The 21187-nt window shown below is 42.4% G+C and overlaps 1 protein-coding gene across 3 annotated transcripts in view; it reads right to left on the reverse strand.

The window, feature by feature from the left end:
- LOC143807643 (uncharacterized) overlaps positions 1-21187 on the reverse strand; it is an 81840-nt gene that overhangs the window by 49215 nt on the left and 11438 nt on the right. For all 3 annotated transcript variants that reach the window (XM_077289443.1, XM_077289442.1, XM_077289444.1), the window contains exons 4-6: positions 20211-20325; positions 18598-18782; positions 16860-17014 (exon numbers count right to left, since the gene is read on the reverse strand). In XM_077289443.1, coding sequence (XP_077145558.1) covers positions 16860-17014; positions 18598-18782; positions 20211-20325 — 455 coding nt within the window. The remainder of the gene's footprint in view (positions 1-16859; positions 17015-18597; positions 18783-20210; positions 20326-21187) is intronic.

Below are 21187 nucleotides of genomic sequence, written 5' to 3' on the forward strand. Positions count from 1 at the left end.
TAATGTAGAGCCGTAAAAAAAAATTAATATTAATTTTCACAAAAAATGATCTTTTTGCCCCAAATTTTTTATTTTCCCAAGGGTAGCAGGATAAATTGGACCCCAAAAGTTGTTGTGCAATTTGTCCTGAGTACGCTGATACTTCATATATGGGGATAAACCACTGTTTGGGCGCATGGCAGAGCTCGGAAGGGAAGGAGCGCCATTTGACTTTTCAATGCAAAATTGGCTGGAATTGAGATCGGAACCCATGTCGTGTTTGGAGAGCCCCTGACGTGCCTAAACAGTGGAAACCCCCACAAGTGACACCATTTTGGAAAGAAGACCCCCTAAGGAACTTATCTAGATGTGTGGTGAGCACTTTTAACCCCCAATTGTTTCACTAAAGTTTAGAATGTAGCGCTATGAAAATTAAAAAATATTTTTTTCTTTCCACTAAATGATGTTTTAGCCCGCAATTTTTTTTCCCCAAGGGTAACAGGAGAAATTGGACCACAAAAGTTATTGTCCAATTTGTCCTGAGTACGCTGATACCCCATACATTGGGGGGAACCACTGTTTGGGCGCACGGCAGAGCTCGGAAGGGAAGGAGCGCCATTTGAAATGCAGACTTAGATGGATTGGTCTGCAGGTGTCATGTTGCATTTGCAGAGCCCCTGATGTACCTAAGCAGTAGAAACCCCCCACAAGTGACCCCATATTGGAAACTAGACCCCCCACGGAACTTATCTAGATGTGTTGTGAGAACTTTGAACCAACAAGTGTTTCACTACAGTTTATCACGCAGAGCCGTGAAAATAAAAAATATTTCTTTTTCCACGAAAATTATATTTTAGCCCCCACGTTTTTATTTTCCCAAGGGTAACAGGAGAAATTGGACAACAAAAGTTGTTGTCCAATTTGTCCTGAGTACGCTGATACCCCATATGTGGGGGGGAACCACTGTTTGTGCGCACGGCAGAGCTCTGAAGGGAAGGAGCGCCGTTTAAAATGCAGACTTAGATGGATTGGTCTGCAGGTGTCTTGTTGCATTTGCAGAGCCCGTGATGTACCTAAACAGTAGAAACCCCCCACAAGTGACCCCATATTGGAAACTAGACCCCCCACGGAACTTATCTAGATGTTTTGTGAGAACTTTGAACCCCCAAGTGTTTCACTACAGTTTATAACGCAAAGCCGCGAAAATAAAAAATATATTTTTTTCCACGAAAATTATATTTTAGCCCCCACGTTTTTATTTTCCCAAGGGTAAGGCTGGTTTCACACTTGCGTTTTATCTAAATGCGTTTTTTTAAAAAACGCATGTGTGAAAAAACGCATGTAAACGCGGTAAAACGCATGCGTTTTTATAGAAAAACACAAGAAAACGAGAAAAAACCAAAAAACCCTAACCCTACCCCTAACCCTAACCTGAAATACGTGGCACTGAAATACGTGGCACTGAAATACGTTTATATACATATATACGTATATAAGTGCCACGATATTTCAGTGGCCACGTATATAAGTGCCACGTATATAAGTGCCACGTATATAAGTGCCACGTATATAAGTGCCACGTATATAAGTGCCACGTATTTCACGTAAATGCCACGATATTTCAGTGCCACGTATTTCACTGAAACATCGTGGCACTTAAATACGTGGCACTGAAATATCGTGGCACTGAAAGACGTGGCACTGAAATATCGTGGCACTGAAATACGTGGCACTGAAATATCGTGGCACTGAAATATCGTGGCACTGAAATATCGTGGCACTGAAATACGTGGCACTATGACTGTCAGAAAATGTTCATTAAACGGTTAGGGGTGAGTTTAGGGGTAGGGTTAGGGTTTGGATCCCTTTATCACCTTGATGGTGGTGGGTGACTTTTCAGTGTGTATTCTGTTTTTTTTTCTATAAAAACGCATGCGTTTTTAACGCAAACAAACGCGTTGAGATCGGACGCCATGTCGCGTTTGGAGAGCCCCTGATGTGCCTAAACAGTGAAAACTCCCCAATTCTAACTGAAACCCCAACCCTAACCCCAGCCCTAACCCTAGCCCTAACCCCAACCCTAACCCTAGCCCTAACCCTAGTCCTAACCCTAGCGCTACTTTCACACTAGCGTTTTTTTGCATACGTCGCAATGCGTCGTTTTGGCGAAAAAACGCATCCTGCAAAGTCATCTGCAGGATGCGTTTTTTCCCCATAGACTAACATTAGCGACATATTGACACACGTCGCAAGCGTCGTGCGATGGTTGCGTCGTGTTGTGGCGGACCGCCGGCAGCAACAAACGTTACATGTAACTTTTTTGTGCCGACGGTCCACCATTTCCGACCGCGCATGCGCGGCTGGAACTCCGCCCCCACCTCCCCGCACCTCACAATGGGGCAGCGGATGCGTGGAAAAACAGCATCCGCTGCCCCCGTTGTGAGGCGCTTGCACAGTATGCGTCGGTATGTCGGGCCGACGCAGCGCGAGGGCCCCGTACTGACGCTAGTGTGAAAGTAGCCTAACGGGAAAATGGAAATAAATATATTTTTTTAAATTGTATTATTTTTCCCTAACTAAGGGGGTGATGAAGGGGGATTTGATTTACTTTTATAGCGGGTTTATTAGCGGATTTTTATGATTGGCAGCCGTCACACACTAAAAGACGCTTTTTATTGCAAAAAATAGTTTTTGCATCACCACATTTTGAGAGCTATAATTTTTCCAGATTTTGGTCCACAGAGTCATGTGAGATCTTGTTTTTTGCGGGACGAGTTGACGTTTTTATTGGTACCATTTTTGGGTACATGACATTTTTTGATCGCTTTTTATTCCGATTTTTGGGAGGCGGAATGAACAAAAATCAGCAATTCCTGAAATTCTTTTAGGGGGGCGTTTATACCGTTCCGCGTTTGGTAAAAAGGATAAAGTTTTAATCTTCGGGTCAGTACGATTACAGCGATACCTCATTTATGTAATTTTTTTATGTTTTGGCGCTTTTACACAATAAAAACTATTTTATATAAAAAAATAATTGTTTTTGCATCGCTTTATTCTGAGAGCTATAACTTTTTTATTTTTCTGCTGATGATGCTGTATGGCGGCTTTTTTTTTGCGGGACAAGATGACGTTTTCAGCGGTACCATGCTTATTTATATCCATCTTTTTGATCGCGTGTTATTCCACTTTTTGTTTGGCGGTATGAGAATAAAGCGTTGTTTTTTGCCTCGTTTTTTTTTTTTTTTTTTACGGTGTTCACTGAAGGGGTTAACTAGTGATATAGTTTTATAGGTGGGGTCGTTACGGACGCGGCGATACCGAATATGTGTACTTTAATTGTGTGATTTTTTTTTTATTTAGATAAAGAAATGTATTTATGGGAATTTTTTTTTTCTTTATTTAGGAATTTTTTTTTATTTTTTTTTTTACACATGTGGAAAAATTTTTTTTTAACTTTTTTACTTTGTCCCAGGAGGGGACATCACAGATCGGTGATCAGACAGTGTGCACAGCACTCTGTCTGATCACCGATGTGACAGGCACGTTCCACAGGCTTGCCGGCGCCTGCTATGAGGATTCTCAGCAGACGCCGGCAAGCAGGGTCATCTCATGACCTGGAAGGAGTCCCGCGGCCATCTTGGATCCGGGGACTCCTTCCAGGTCACCGGAGCAGCGCGATCTCATCGCGTTGCTCCGGTGGGAGAGCGCAGGGAGCCCCCGTCCCTGCGCGATCCCCCTCTATGCCGCTGTCACTATTGACAGCGGCATCAGAGGGGTTAAATGCCCGCGATCGGCGATAGCGCTGATCGTGGGCATTGCTGCGGGGTGTCAGCTGTCATATACAGCTGACACCCGCACCCGATCACCGCGGCGCTCAGCGCGAGACCGCGGTGATCAAGCCGCCGTACTAGTATTGCGGCTGTCAGTAATGCAGTGCCGGCAGCGCAGTACTAGTACGGCGCATGTCGGGAAGGGGTTAAATCAGAAACTTATGTCACATAAAATAGTTACTGTCATAATAAATAACATTTCCCACATGTCTATTTTACATCAGCACAATTTTTGAAACTTTTTTTCTAAGCTGTATAAGGGTTAAAAGCTGACGAGCGATTTATAATTTTTTCAACAAAATTTACAAAACCCTTTGTTTTTAGGGAACACATTACATTTGAGGGGTCTGTATGACAGAAAAGTGACACCATTCTAAAACCTGAATCCCTCAAGGTGCTCAAAATGAGATTTAAGAAGCATATTAACCATTCAGGTGCTTCACAGGAATTTTTAGAACATGGGAGGAAAAAACGAACATTTGACTTTTTTTCACAAAAATTTTACTTTAGATCAAATTTTTTTTATTTTCACAAGTGTGAAACAGAAAAATAATTAGAGGATGGCACGTCATGTTTGGAGACCCCCTGATTTACCTAAACAGTGGAAACCCCCTCAAGTGACCCATTTTGGAAACTAGACCCCTCAAGGAATGTATTTAGATGTGTGGTGAGCACCTTGAAACCCCAGGTTTTTCACAGAGGTTTATAACATCGAGCAGTGAAAATAAAAAACAAACAAATAAACACATTTTTCTCATAAAAATGTTTTTTAGTCTAAATTTTTTTTCCACAAGGGTAACAAGAGAAATTGCACCTTACAATTTGTTGTGCAATTACTCCTAAATACGTCAATACCTCATATGTGGAGGAAAACTGCTGTTTGTGCACTTGGCATGGCTCGGAAGGAAAGGACTGACATTTGACTTTTTGAATATAAAATTTGCTGCAATAATTAGCGGGTGCCATGTTGGAGTTACACTGATGTATCTAAACAGTGGAACCCCCCCCCCCCACAAGTGACACCATTTTGAAAACTAGACCCTCAGGGAACCTATCTAGATGTGTGGTGAGCACATGGAACCCCCACCAGGTGCTTCTCAGAAGTTTATAACATTGAGCCATAAAATTAAAGAAATCTAATTTTTCCCACAAAAAATTTTTTTTAGCCCCAAATTTTGCATTTTCATAAAGGTAACAGGAAAAAAACAGAACACAAAATTTGCTGTGCAATTTCTCCAAAGTACACATATATCCTATATGTGGGGGAAAACTACTGTTTGGGCGCACGGCAGGGCTCAGAAAGGAAGGAGTGACGTTTTGGAACGCAGACTTTGATTAAATGGTCTGTGCATGTTATGTAATGTTTGGAGAGCCTCTGATGGGCCTAAACATTGGAACCGTCCCACAAGTGATCCCCTTTTGAAAACTAGTCCCCTCAAGGAATTTATCTAAATGTGTGGTGAGCACTTTGAACTCCTAGGTGCTTCACAGAATTTTATAAAGTTGATCTGTGAAAATGTTGTTTTAGCCCCAGTTTTTTCATTTTCGTAAAGATAGCAGGAGAAAATGGACCTCAAAATTTGTTGTGCCATTTCTCCTGAGTACACCGATACCCCATGTGTGGTCGAAAACTAATTTTGAGGCACAGTACAAAGCTCAGAAGGGAAGCATGATATTGAAGTTCAAATTTTGCTGGAATGCTTTGAGAGTGCCATGTCACATTGGCAGAGCCCCTGAGGTGACACAATGGGAGAAACCTCCAATCTGTGACCTCATTTTCCAAACTACAGCCCCAATGGATTCTTCTAGGGCTGCAGTGATCATATTGACACATGTGCCTCACATAATTTTATACCATTGGGCAGTGAAGAAAGAATAATTACATTTTTACCACTAAAATGTTGTTTTAGCCCCCATTCTTTTAATTTTTCTAAGGGCTAATGGGAAAACATGTACCTCAGTTTGTTGTAAAAATTTCTCCTGACTGGGCCAATACCCTACATTTAATCGGGAAATACTTTTCAGGCACTATGCAAAGCTAAGAAGGGAAAGAGTGCCATACTATAGTGCATATTTTCCTGTTAAGGTTTGCGGGTGCCATGACCCACTGGCCTGAGGTGTCAGAACAGCAGAAACCCTCATTAGTGAACCCTTTTACAAACTACACCTCTCAGTGAATTCATCTAGGGGTGCAGTGATCACATTGACACCACAGGTGTGTCACAGAATTTTATACCATTGGGCAGTGAAGAAAAAATAATTACATTTTACCACGAAAATTTAGTTCTAGCCCCAGATTTTACATTTTTACATGGGAAAGTAGGTAAAAATGGCATCAAAATGTGTTCCCTAATTTTTGCTGAAAGAGGAAATACCCAATATGTGGCTGTACAGTCCTGCTTAGCCATTAACCATACGGTGAGGCATGGGAGGGACGGAGCGATATTTGACTCCTCAAGCACAGATTTTCCCAGAATACTTTGCGGACTCCATGAGTGTTTTCCAGAAACAAGCAGTAGTGGATGTTGCTGAGTAAAAATTGGAAACTGCCATTGTAGTGCCCAGTACGTTGTAGTACCCAGCTCATGCTTCTGGAGACATACACCCATAAATTAGGTAGGTTGTCATAGCTACAGAAATGCCAAACATGTGAACGCTAAATGTGGTTTAGGCACATTGGGGCTCAGAAGGGAGAGGGGTATTTGGATTTGGGAGTGCAGACTTCTTTGCATTTCTATTTGAGGGGGGGCGAGGAGCCATTTCACTTCTTCATAGCCTTTCTGCTACCAGTAACGTGGAAGCCCCCTATTTTTCCATTGACAGATCTAGTGGGAAGCTTTTGTTAGGAACATTTTATATAACATTTGGGATCACATTAATCCTGCGCTCTACGCTGTGCACTTACAGTATATTGGTTTTTTTTTCATCTAAACCTCTGACTGACGTGATCCATTCACTATAATATGCCAGCAGTGTTACTCTGGACTACGTCTGGCATCTGTTCAGCAGTATTCTTCTTTTCAGAAATGCAGAAAACTGTGGCTAACGGCACTTTTATGCATGCCTAAAAAGACAGACACCGCCGGATCACATGTCAGACGGCATCCACAGTGCCTCCATCTTCCCCATGATAGGAAATTTTCCATTGGGGGTTCCGTCTGAATTACATATTTCAGAGATTTACACAGAAACCCTGTTTTAAGTGCTCAGCATAGAGCGCAAGATAAATGTGAGCCGAGCTTTACTGGAATTTTTAGGAGACAAAATTAACAAATCAACAGAAGGTGAACAATTGTTTTTATTTATTTTTACACCGTTCCTCGTACAGTATAAGTGATAAAACAACTTTATTGTTCGGATCGGTGCGATACCAGATTTACAATGCCTACAAGTAGTATTCAACCCCCTGCAGATTTAGCAGGTTTAATAAGATGCAAATAAGTTAGAGCCTTCAAACTTCAAACAAGAGCAGGATTTATTAACAGATGCATAAATCTTACAAACCAAAAAGTTTTGTTGCTCAGTTAAATTTTTATAAATTTTAAACATAAAAGTGTGGGTCAATTATTATTCAACCCCTAGGTTTAATATTTTGTGGAATAACCTTTGTTTGCAATTACAGCTAATAATCGTCTTTTATAAGACCTGATCAGGCCGGCACAGGTCTCTGGAGTTATCTTGGCCCACTCCTCCATGCAGATCTTCTCCAAGTTATCTAGGTTCTTTGGGTGTCTCATGTGGACTTTAATCTTGAGCTCCTTCCACAAGTTTTCAATTGGGTTAAGGTCAGGAGACTGACTAGGCCACTGCAACACCTTGATTTTTTGCCTCTTGAACCAGGCCTTGGTTTTCTTGGCTGTGTGCTTTGGGTCGTTGTCTTGTTGGAAAATGAAATGACGACCCATCTTAAGATCCTTGATGGAGGAGCGGAGGTTCTTGGCCAAAATCTCCAGGTAGGCCGTGCTATCCATCTTCCCATGGATGCGGACCAGATGGCCAGGCCCCTTGGCTGAGAAACAGCCCCACAGCATGATGCTGCCACCACCATGCTTGACTGTAGGGATGGTATTCTTGGGGTCGTATGCAGTGCCATCCAGTCTCCAAACGTCACGTGTGTGGTTGGCACCAAAGATCTCGATCTTAGTCTCATCAGACCAGAGAACCTTGAAACAGTCAGTCTCAGAGTCCTCCAAGTGATCATGAGCAAACTGTAGACGAGCCTTGACATGACGCTTTGAAAGTAAAGGTACCTTACGGGCTCGTCTGGAACGGAGACCATTGCGGTGGAGTACGTTACTTATGGTATTGACTGAAACCAATGTCCCCACTGCCATGAGATCTTCCCGGAGCTCCTTCCTTGTTGTCCTTGGGTTAGCCTTGACTCTTCGGACAAGCCTGGCCTCGGCACGGGAGGAAACTTTCAAAGGCTGTCCAGGCCGTGGAAGGCTAACAGTAGTTCCATAAGCCTTCCACTTCCGGATGATGCTCCCAACAGTGGAGACAGGTAGGCCCAACTCCTTGGAAAGGGTTTTGTAGCCCTTGCCAGCCTTGTGACCTTCCACGGTCTCGTCTCTGATGGCCTTGGAATGCTCGTTTGTCTTTCCCATGTTGACCATGTATGAGTGCTGTTCACAAGTTTGGGGAGGGTCTTAAATAGTCAGAAAAGGCTGGAAAAAGAGATAATTAATCCAAACATGTGAAGCTCATTGTTCTTTGTGCCTGAACTACTTCTTAATACTTTAGGGGAACCAAACAGAATTCTGGTGGGTTGAGGGGTTGAATAATAAATGATCCTCTGAAAAAACTTTTCACAATTTTTTTTAAAAAATAAACAAAGAAATAACATTCTTTTTTGCTGCAGTGCATTTCACACTTCCAGGCTGATCTACAGTCCAAATGTCACAATGCCAAGTTAATTCCAAATGTGTAAACCTGCTAAATCTGCAGGGGGTTGAATACTACTTGTAGGCACTGTATATTGGGTGTTATGTTTGGCTGCTATTACACACAAAAAAATTGCTATTTTTTAACTAGTTTTTGCATCACCAAATTTTGATAGCTATGATTTTGTAATATTTCTGTTGGCAGAGTCATTTAAGGGCTTGTTTTTGCGGGATGAGTTGTCGTTTTATTGGTACCATTTTTGGTCTCATGACATTTTTTGATCGTTTTCTATTCCAATTTTTGAGAGACAAAGTGAGCAAAAACCAGCAATTGAGGAATTTGTTTTTTTTGGGGGGAGTTCTTTAATGTCGATCCGCGTGTGGTAAAAGCGATATGACAGCTTTATTCTTCGGGTCAGTACGATTGCAGCGATACCATATTTTTATTGTTTTTTTTTTTATGATTTGGCTTTTTTTACACAAATAAAACTATTTTATAGAATATATATATATTTTTTAATCATTTTATTCTGAGAGCTATAAGTTTTTGATTTTTCCGCTGATGGAGCTGTATAACTTTTTTGCTCGGCGGTATGATGATATAGCATCATATTTTTGCCTCGTTTTTTATTTTTTTTACGATGTTCACTGAAGGGGTTAACTAGTGTGACAATTTTACAGGGCGAGTCATTCTGGACTCTGTGATACCAAATATGTGTACATTTTTTTCTTCTTAATTTTTTTTTTCATTAAAAAAAAAAAAAAAATTATTTATTTTTACAATATACAGTTGTGCTCAAAAGTTTATGTACCCCGGCAGAATTTTTACTTTCTTGGCCTTATTACAGAAAATATGAATGATAACACCAAAACGTTTTCTCTACTCATGGTTGGGTGAAGCCATTGATTGTCAAACTACTGTGTTTTCTCTTTTTAAATCATAATGACAAAACATCCAAATGACGCTGATCAAAAGTTCACATACTCCATTTCTTAATACTGTGTATTGCCCCTTTAACACCAATGACAGCTTGAGGTCTTTTGTGGTAGTTGTGGATGAGGTTCTTTATTTTCTCAGATGGCAAAAAGCCTCCAGTTCCTGTAAATTCTTGGGCTGTCTTGCATGAACTGCGCACTTGATATCTCCCAAGAGTGGCTCAATGATATTGAGGTCAGGAGACAAAGATGGCCACTCCAGAACCTTCACTTTGTTCTGTTGTAGACAATGACAGGTCGACTTGGCCTTGTGTTTTGGATCGCTGCCATGTTGGAACGTCCAAGTACGTCCCATGCGTAGCTTCCGGGCTGAGGATTGCAAATTTGCCTCCAGTATTTGCTGATAACATGCTGCATTAATATTTCCTTCAACTTTGACCAAGTTTCCTGTGCCTTTGTAACTCGCACATCCACAAAACATCAGTGATCCACCTCCATGCTTTACAGTAGGAATGGTGTTCTTGTCATCACAGGTCTTGTTGACCTCTCTCCAAATGTAACGTTTATGGTTGTGGCCAATAAGTTCAATTTTGGCTTCATCGCTCCGAACTACCTTGTTCCAGAAGTTTTGAGGCTTGTCTCTCTGCTGTTTTGCATATTGTAAGCGAGATACTTTGTGGCATTTGCGCAGTAATGACTTTCTACTGGCGACGCGATCATGCAGCCCATTTTTCTTCCAGTGCCTCCTTATTGTGCATCTTGAAACAGCCACTCTGCTAGTTTTCAGAGAGTCCAGTATTTCAGCTGATGTTATTTGTGGGTTTTTCTTTGCATCACAAACAATTTTCCTGGCAGTTGTGGGCAACATTTTTGTTGGTCTACCTGGTTTTAATTTTACTGAGCCCCTGATTTTCCATTTGTTAATCACAGTTTGAACGCTGCTGACTGGCATTATCAATTCCTTGGATATCTATTTGTATCCCTTTCCTGTTTTATACAGTTCAACTACCTTTTCCCGGAGATCCATTGACAATTCTTTTGCTTTCCCCATGACTCACCACCCAGAAACGTCAGTGGCTGGATGAAAGATGAAAAAGTCTGTCTGGATCCTAGAAACTCACTCAGCTTTTATGCACACACACTGATTACAAGCAAACAGGTCACAGGTGAGGATGTTATCGTTAGTAGCCATTCAAACCCATTTGTGTCAACTTCTCTGCATGTTATCGGGCTAGAATCACCAGGGTATGTGAACTTTTGAACAGGGTAATTTGGATGTTTTAGGCTGTCATTATGATTTAAAAAGAGAAAACACAGTAGTTTGACAATAAATGGCTTCACCCAACCACTAACCATGAATGGAGAAAAAGTTTTGAGCACAACTCTATATATATATATCTGATTGGTCGCGGCCAGCTCTCGCGAGATGATGACGTAGCGGTCTCGCGAGAGCTGGCCGCGACCAATCAGCGACTTGGGATGTCCGTGACAGACAGAAAGACGGAAGTGACCCTTAGACAATTAGACCGCAGTGCATTCTTGGGACCGGAGCATCGCGAAGAGCATCGCTAAGCGCCTCGCCTGGATCCAGGGGCCACCGGAGGGTGAGTATATAACTATTTTTTTTTAATGGGGATATGGTACCCACACTGCTATATAGTACTTGAGCTGTGTTATATACTGCATGGCTGCTATAAACTACGTGGGCAGTGTTATATACTACCTGGCTGTCTGTGTTACGTGGGCTGTGTTATATACTTCGTGGGCTGTGCTATATACTGTGTTGGCTGTGTTATATACTATGTGGCTCCTATATACTACATGGCTGTGTTATATACTATGTGGCTGCTATATATTACGTGGGCTGTGTTATATACTATGTGGCTGCTATATACTACGTGGCTGTGCAATATACTACGTGGGCTGTGTTATATACTACGTGGCTGTGCTATATACTAAGTGGCTGTGATATATACACTATGTGGGCTGTGTTATATACTATGTGGCTGCTATATACTACGTGGCTGTCTGTGTTATGTGGGCTGTGCTATATACTATGTGGCTGCTATATACATACATGCATATATATTCTAGAATACCCAATGCGTTAGAATCGGTCCACCATATACATATACAGTATATATATATATATGTTGTTTTTTTAAACTTTTTTTTTACTTAGTCCTACTATGAGACTTTGACTTTCAGCGCTCTGATCGCAGTTATGAAGCATAACAATGCAAGAGCATGGCCCCTATCGGAGGGCAGAGCAGGCTCCCTACTTCTGCCTTGTAAAAGCGGCGAATGATATTAATCGCAGCATTTACGGTGTTAATCTGATGGGAGTGTGTTGTGAATTCCGTTTTTGGGCTCCCTCCTGTGGTTATGAATGGTACTTTTGTGAGTTCTGCCCTTGGGCTCCCTCTGGTGGTTTCGAGTGGAACTGCTGCTCCTTGAGTTTAGCCGCAGCAGCTGCTTTCACTAATCGGCTCCCCTGGCCTTGCTATTTAACTTGGCTCTGGTCTGTAGTCCATGCCAGCTGTCAATGTTCTCTGGGTTGAATTCAGATCTCTCCTTGGATTTCTCTGATGGCCTGTCCATTTCAGCATAAGATAAGTTCTTGCTAGTTCTTTGGTTGTCCATTTGCTTTGGACTTTACTGCTCAGTTTAAGTTATGTTTCTTTTTGTCCAGCTTGTCATTATGAAATATTCAGGCTAGCTGGAAGCTCTGGGGAAGCAGATTTGCCCCTCCACACCATGAGTCGGTGTGGAGATCATTTTTGTAAACTCTGCGTGGATTTTTAGTTTTTTAATACTGACCGCACAGTATCCTTTTCTATTTCTGTCTATCTAGATTAGAATTGGCCTCCTTTGCTAAAATCTGTTTTCATTTCTGTGTATGTCATTTCCCTCTCTACTCACAGTTAATATTTGTGGGGGGCTATCTTTCCTTTTGGAAATTTCTCTGAGGCAAGATAGTTTTCTGAAGGCCCGAAGGCCATTTTGAATATCTTGTGATGCCTTTCGGGCTCTCTAATGCTCCATCTGTGTTTCAGTCCTTTATGCATGATATTTTCCGGGATTATCTGGATAAATTCATGATTGTATATTTGGATGATATTTTGTTTTTTTCCGATGATTGGGAGTCTCATGTGAAGCAGGTCAGGATGGTATTTCAGATCCTTCGTGCTAATGCATTGTTTGTAAAGGGGTCTAAGTGCCTTTTTGGAGTTCAGGTTTCTTTTTTGGGTTTCATTTGTTCTCCCTCGGCTATTGAAATGGACCCTGTTAAGGTCCAGGCCATTCATGATTGGACTCAACCCACATCTGTGAAGAGCCTTCAGAAATTTTTGGGCTTTGCTAATTTTTATCGCCGCTTCATTGCTAATTTTTCTAGTGTGGTTAAACCTCTGACCGATTTGACGAAGAAAGGTGCTGATGTGGTGAATTGGTCCTCTGCGGCTGTGGAGGCCTTTCAGGAGCTTAAACGTCGCTTTACTTCTGCCCCTGTGCTGCGTCAGCCAGATGTTTCTCTCCCTTTTCAGGTTGAGGATGACGCTTCTGAGATTGGGGCGGGGGCCGTTTTGTCTCAGAGAAGTTCTGATGGCTCTTTGATGAAACAGTGTGCTTTCTTCTCCAGAAAGTTTTCGCCTGCTGAGCGTAATTATGATGTCGGCAATCGGGAATTGTTGGCTATGAAGTGGGCATTTGAGGAGTGGCGACATTGGCTTGAGGGAGCTAAGCATCGCGTTGTGGTCTTGACCGACCATAACAATCTGATTTACCTCGAGTCTGCCAAGCGGTTGAATCCTAGACAAGCTCGATGGTCTCTGTTTTTCTCCCGTTTTGATTTTGTGGTCTCGTATCTTCCGGGATCTAAGAATGTGAAGGCTGATGCCCTTTCTAGGAGTTTTTTGCCTGATTCTCCGGGAGTCCTTGAGCCGGTTGGTATTCTCAAGGAGGGGGTGATTCTTTCTGCCATCTCCCCTGATTTGCGGCGGGTGCTTCAGGAGTTTCAGGCTGATAAACCTGACCGCTGTCCAGTGGGGAAACTGTTTGTTCCTGATAGATGGACTAATAAGGTAATTTCTGAGATTCATTGTTCTGTATTGGCTGGTCATCCTGGGATTTTCGGTACCAGAGATTTGGTTGCCAGGTCCTTTTGGTGGCCTTCCTTGTCGCGGGATGTGCGTTCTTTCGTGCAGTCCTGTGGGACCTGTGCCCGGGCCAAGCCCTGCTGTTCCGGTGCTAGTGGGTTGCTTTTGCCTTTGCCGGTCCCTGGGAGGCCCTGGACGCATATTTCCATGGATTTTATTTCTGATCTTCCGGTTTCTCAGAAGATGTCTGTCATCTGGGTGGTTTGTGACCGGTTTTCTAAGATGGTCCATTTGGTACCTTTGCCTAAGTTGCCTTCCTCCTCTGATTTGGTTCCATTATTCTTTCAGCATGTGGTTCGTTTGCATGGCATTCCGGAGAATATTGTGTCTGACAGAGGTTCCCAGTTTGTTTCTAGGTTTTGGCGGTCCTTTTGTGCTAGAATGGGCATTGATTTGTCTTTTTCGTCAGCATTTCATCCTCAGACAAATGGCCAAACGGAGCGAACCAATCAGACCTTGGAAACCTATTTGAGATGCTTTGTTTCTGCTGATCAGGATGATTGGGTGACCTTCTTGCCGTTGGCCGACTTTGCCCTTAATAATCGGGCTAGTTCGGCTACCTTGGTTTCGCCTTTCTTTTGTAACTTCGGTTTTCATCCTCGTTTTTCTTCGGGGCAGCTGCTTTCACTAATCGGCTCCCCTGGCCTTGCTATTTAACTTGGCTCTGGTCTGTAGTCCATGCCAGCTGTCAATGTTCTCTGGGTTGAATTCAGATCTCTCCTTGGATTTCTCTGATGGCCTGTCCATTTCAGCATAAGATAAGTTCTTGCTAGTTCTTTGGTTGTCCATTTGCTTTGGACTTTACTGCTCAGTTTAACTTATGTTTCTTTTTGTCCAGCTTGTCATTATGAAATATTCAGGCTAGCTGGAAGCTCTGGGGAAGCAGATTTGCCCCTCCACACCGTGAGTCGGTGTGGAGATCATTTTTGTAAACTCTGCGTGGATTTTTAGTTTTTTAATACTGACCGCACAGTATCCTTTTCTATTTCTGTCTATCTAGATTAGAATTGGCCTCCTTTGCTAAAATCTGTTTTCATTTCTGTGTATGTCATTTCCCTCTCTACTCACAGTTAATATTTGTGGGGGGCTATCTTTCCTTTTGGAAATTTCTCTGAGGCAAGATAGTTTTCTGTTTCCATCTTTAGTGTTGGTGTTAGGATTAGGAACTGTGGTCAGTAAAGCTACCAACTCCTCAGAGCTTGTCCCATGATTCATTTTACCCACCAGGTCATATCAGTGCTTCTTCGTAACCACCAGGTCATAACAGGAGTGGTGCGGGAACTACTCCTGGCAGTTAGTGCCGGGTGTCAGCTGTCAGAATCACTGAATACTCGGCGGTGATCACGCACCCACAGCTTCTGTGTGCGAAAAATCTCCTGGAGGTATCCATACGTCAAGGTCGGTAAGTACTTACAGATCAGGACGTATGGATACGCCGAAGGTCATGAAGGTGTTAAAGGGGTTTTTCCCACAAATAAAGTAAATATTAAAGACCAATTTTAATCAATACATCTTGGAATAATAATAATTTCCACAACTGGATGTGTTTAAATATAATGTTCCTCTGCTGAGTTAATCTTATTAATGTGCCCCTGCTGTGTACTGTATAATGGCTGTGTCTGACCGTACAGGGACATGGTCTGATCATACCACAGCTCCTGGGCAGGGGAGGAAGAAAAAGAGTATACAGACATTACAGCATGGGATCACAGCGGATTCTTTTTGTGAGATAAAACCTATCACTGCCTGTTTTTAAAAAATGTTTTACTTTTTTGCTTCCCTCCCAGCCCAGAAGCTGTGGTACGAACAGATCATGTTCCTGAACGGTCAGAAACAACCATTACACAGTACACATAATTTACACATCCAATTGTGGAAATTATTATTTTTCTAAGATCTGTTGATTAAAATGAACTTTGTTCATGGGTTAACCCCTTTAAGGGTCCTTTATATATCTCATCTAGTAGGTCTTGGTGGGATGTAAGGAGTATCATCTCTGCTCCTAGAGAGCGACATGCCAATGTAAGGAGATTTTTGGCCATGCATGCTCTTCTGGGAAATAAAATATGCAAATTGTCTCTTCAAAGAGGAAAAGGACTTGCACTCTAGTGCCACCTACTGGAAACAGTAATCTTAATAATCAATATCAACCCTTCCTAAATTAGGATAAAAGCCAAACCAGGTCTTCTTTAAAAGTTCAGGAAGAACATTCATGACCTTAGGCCTACTACTTTTATGTGATTACATTTTAGTCACCCCTTATCTGGGCTAGAATTTGACATACAGTTCAGTATGTGGTGAACACAATGGTATAATCTATTCTTTATTCATCTTATTAATTAGCTAGCAGATTGCTTTTTTATCCTACTATGTGGACATTACAATGAAGAATATACGGAGGTGGCAACACTGCAGCATGTTTTCCTTGGATGGATGAAGGTCATTGATATTGATCATTAGGGCTTTCAGCATTTAGAAGACACCATATTGACACTGCAATCACAGCTGGATTTGGAGGGGTGAGGCTAGGAACTGTAGCACAATAAGGCGTCCTGAATGTTAGCTACATCTGGCTTTTAGAACGCAGTTAGACCCATTTCACGAACCTGTCAGTTGCAATCCGATTGTCGACCGCAATGTCAGGAGACCTGAGGTCGGTTTTCACTTGGACTTTAAATGTTGGATGTGTGAAACCGGCCTTAGTCAGATAATGCTCTAAGGCTACGTTCACATTTGCGGTCAGCGCCGCAGCGTCGGGCGCCGCAGCGTCGCCGCATGCGTCATGCGCCCCTATATTTAACATGGGGGCACATGGACACACTTGCGTTTTGCGCCGCATGCGTCACTGCGGCGCCCGCGTCCGGGCGCAGAGGACGCAGCAAGTTGCATTTTTGCTGCGTCCAAAATCAATGAAAAAAAGGACGCATGCGGCGCAAAACGCAGCGTTGTGCGTTTTGCTGCGTTTTTGTTTGCGTTATGCGTTGCGGCGCCGACGCTGCGGCGCACAACGCAAATGTGAACGTAGCCTTACTCCAACGTACTAATGAGCTGTCAGAGGAAACAGATCTGGGCACCTTAAATCAAGCGTCAGCTCATTCTGGGTCCCAGTGGTGTGTTTGATCAGTTTTTCCTCCATTTCATGCCTGGCTGAATTCACTTTCAGCAGCTCCATTCTCTTCTGTGACAATTGTTTTTCCATCTCTTTTTGTTGCTCCATTCTTTGCTTCAGCTGTTCAAAATAGCAAAAATGACAAACTTGAGAAACGTATACACAAGTGACAAAGTACTGGTATGTCAGCACTCATGACGCTGCTCTTATACTTTGTATGGAAAAACATGCATGGCTATGGACGTACAGATAAAGAGCATTGATTCAGCTTCTCTTCTGTGCACAAGAAGGTTAAATGGTCACTGCCAACCAACTTTCCATGAATCATTATTACAAGCAAATAAAGAAACATTGAATTATATCTTATCAAAGGAAAAATTGCTTCTTTCTTCGCTCATACACCACTTTTTCTACTGTTCGCACCTCCTGAACTCATCACGTAGTCAGCTCCAAATCCTTACTGATCAAAGCAAAAGGAACTACAAGATGAGCTCCCCTCTTCGTAGAGCCATATTATAACCTATGGAAAGGGGATGAGTGAAGAGCACTCAGCATAGTGTCAGTTCTCAAATTCTATGTCACCAATGTCGCTGCTGTAACCTTTGGAGAAATAAGTGTGAGCCTCAATGTCACAGAGTCACGTAACATCAGGCCTATTCTTCATTAGAAAACCCTAGAAAGTAGCCTACAGTCATGGCCGATTCTCCCACATACCATGTCACCCAACTAACAAGAGACTATGACCACTTGATGGGGAAAGGCCTCCACTGTTGTGAACTCTGTTCTCGGACTCCCTCCTGTGGTCAGGAATGGTATTTCTGTGAGTTCTGTCCGTGGGTTCCCTCTGGTGGCTGAAAGTGGAGCTGCTGGTCTTGAAGTGGCTTCCTCAGCTGCATCGTTTAGGACTGGGCTGGTTCCTCTATTTAACTCTGCTCAGATCGTTACTTGATGCCAGCTGTCAATGTATCAGTACTGGTTCAGATCTCACTTGGATCTCCTGAAGACCTGTCTACTTCAGCAGAAGCTAAGTCCCTGCTAAGCTCATTTGTTGTTCATTTGTGTGCTGAATATATTTCTGTGTACCTGCTAAGTTTTGTCCAGCTGGCTATCATGATATTGTCTCGCTAGCTGGAAGCTCTGGGTTGCAGAGTGGCACCTACCGCACCGTGAGTCGGTGCAGGGGTTTTTTTGCTCACTCTGCGTGGCTTTTTGTAGTTTTTTGTGCTGACCGCAAAGATCCCTTTATCTATCTTCTGTCTATTTAGTAAGTCTGGCCTCCTTTGCTGAAACCTGTCTCATTCCTGTGTTTGTGCCTTCCTCTTAACTCACAGTCAATATATGTGGGGGGCTGCCCTTTTCCTTTGGGGAATTTCTCTGAGGCAAGGTGAGGCTATATTTCTCTTTAGGGGTAGTTACCTCCCAGGCTGTGAAGAGTCGTCTAGGCAGAGTCAGGCACGATCCACGGCTGATTCTAGTGTGTGTGATAATAGGATTAGGGCTGCGGTCAGCAGAGCTCCCACTTCCCAGAGCTCGCTCTATTTTGCAGTTTTGACTATCAGGTCATTCCAGGTGCTCCTAACCACCAGGTCCATAACACTCCACCTCTGCTGATGTAATACTGTTGCCAATGCTACACAGTGAGTGGCAAACGAGATGAGAGGTGACTTCCACACTTGGGCCTTTATATCTGTTAGATACTGTACCTGTGTCTGAAAAGTAGATATTCTTTGTCCACTGTTGGTTACATTGGTCGTCTCACGCTCTAACTCCTGCTTGCTTAGAAGTATCTCCATCTCCTTCTGAGACATCCTTCTGTCAGTGAGCTCCTTCCCTTTCTTCAGCCGAACAATATCTTCAATTAGTTGTTGCTTTTCTTTGGAATGGGACTCTACAGTAAATATATAAGGTCAATAAGTTACTTAGGACTTTTTTTGGAACAAGAAAAAACACTGCAACATTGCAGAAACGCTAACATGTCACTTCAGTGTAGAATGCACCATCATGGTTGAGTTATTAAAATTTGTGATCTCAGAACACCTGAAAAGGTATTTCATACTTAAAAGGGATATCTGAGAATTTGTAAATAAAAGTGCCTAAACACTAGAGTCATAGAATGTTAAAGTTGAAGGGGACCTCCTGGGTCATCTGGTCCAACCCCCTGCTCAATAATAGAGGATTCACTAAACCTAAATCTGGCCAGCCTCTGTTGAAGACTTCCAGTGAAGGAGAACTCACCACCTCTCGTGGCAGCCTGTTCCACCCATTGATCACCATCACTGTCAAAATGTTTTATCTAATATCTAATATGTATCTTTTCCCTTTGAGTGACATTCCATTGCTTCTCATGTTTCCATGTGCCAGTGAGAATAATTATGATCCCTCAACACTGTGACATCCCTTCAGATATCTGTAGACAGCTATTAAGTCTCTTCTTAGCCTAACAGTAAAAGTCTTTCAGCCTAACACTAACAAGCAGGTAATTGCTACCTACCTGCCTGTTGTGCTTGACGCCGTTCTCCCCGGCACAGAGCGATCACAGACCGCTCCGGCCAGAGATTCATTTTTATTGACAGCTGGATCCCTGCAGCCTAACAAGGGGGAGCCAGCTGTCAATCAGCATGACGTCGGCAGTCACATCCAGTCAACAGAGCATGGCGGAAAAAAGCCATCTGTCGACGTGACGTCAGCAGAGTCGCAAGCAGGAACGGTCTGATCTCTCTGTCAGCGAAGAATGGCGGCCAGCACAACAGGCAGGTAGGTAGAAACTACCTGTCTGTTAGCATTCAGACACTTTTTTTTTACAAAATCCAGGATATCCCCTTTAAGTCATACACTCATAAATAAGTTGCATCTTACACTTTGATATTTTAATGGAAAGACAGTGTCAATTTGGAGGTACCATGAATAAAGTGTGCAGAATTATGGTCCCCAAGACGGGGATTATGTGTTGCAAACTGCTGTGTGCTTTTGATAGTTTCCAACATTCAGATTTAGAAATTCATAGCAAAAAACCATGCAATGGTTTGTGGTGTATAAAGACAGCCAAAGGAAAAACTTTTAGGGTCTCTGTGAGGGTATATTCACAAGCGTTAAACTTGTGGCAGAAATTTCTGTCTGATAATCCACTCCTTTCATTTCAAAATTATTGTTTTGGCTGCAAGCGCATGTATTTCTACAAAATGGAACAGATGCAGAACTTTCTGCAACAAAACTTACACATGTGAACATACTTCTATTGTTAACTCGTTTTCATTCATTGTTGGCACTTTAAAATGGAAAAATAAAGAGTAAAGATGAATTTCTATGTAGCTAAAACCTTCAGCTTCTCTGATCTGTCCTCTGAGAGATTCGTGATCTCGCTGGACCATGAGCATATGAGCATCTTTGCGCTTCCCTTCCACCTTCAGACCCTCACATTCAGAGCGTAGATCCTGAGGAACACAAAACACGTACTAGTCGGTGGAGGTATATACATGACGTTTTCAAATATATATATTTGTAAAAGTTTTTCCTGGTCTCGATGTTTTGTGCAAACTCCTTTCTCCATTCCCTTATTTCCTTCTGCAGCAGAAGACAGGACCATAAGTTATTGGGAGAACAGAACCTTGCATCAAACACCTGCAGCGAATTGCCGTCTGTTGTACCATATAGACGTTAAAGAAGTTAAAGAACAGTATTACATTTACCATGTAACACAAGGACCAAATAATACTGCCACTCAATGGCCACATACTACTGCCATGTAATGTTTGAATATTAAACTATTATTACCAAATCGTACCTCCATCAATCAGTGACTCAATAACATTACCATACTAGTCCTGAATAAAGTGCACTATAGAAAGACCAATATTACCACCACACACTGGCTATATAGTGGTTTAGACTAGTACTACACAGGTGCTCTACAGTCCATATAAGAGACTACAGTACAGGAACATCTAAAGCCTCTGAGATGACATCTTCTCTGATTGCAGTCATCCACTTTACCTTTTTTACTTCAATCACCCTTGACCTTTATCATGACTCTTCCAAGCCATAATTTATCTGCAGAGTTTACTGCCCAGGAATCTTTGGATTTTTGCTTTCTTACCTATTTCCCATCCTTTAGCTGTTGTCCCCAAAACTATAACTACCCCTAAAAGTGCCTAACAGATGCCCAAGACAGTACAAGAGAATGCCAAGAGTGTGCAAAGCAGTCATCAAAGCAAAAGGTGGCTACTTTGAAGAACCTGGAATATAAGACATATTTTCAGTTGTTTCACACTTTTTTGTTAAGTATATAATTCCACA

The sequence above is a fragment of the Ranitomeya variabilis genome, chromosome 2 (genome assembly GCF_051348905.1).
Source record: "Ranitomeya variabilis isolate aRanVar5 chromosome 2, aRanVar5.hap1, whole genome shotgun sequence".
NCBI classification, from domain to species: Eukaryota; Metazoa; Chordata; class Amphibia; order Anura; family Dendrobatidae; genus Ranitomeya; species Ranitomeya variabilis.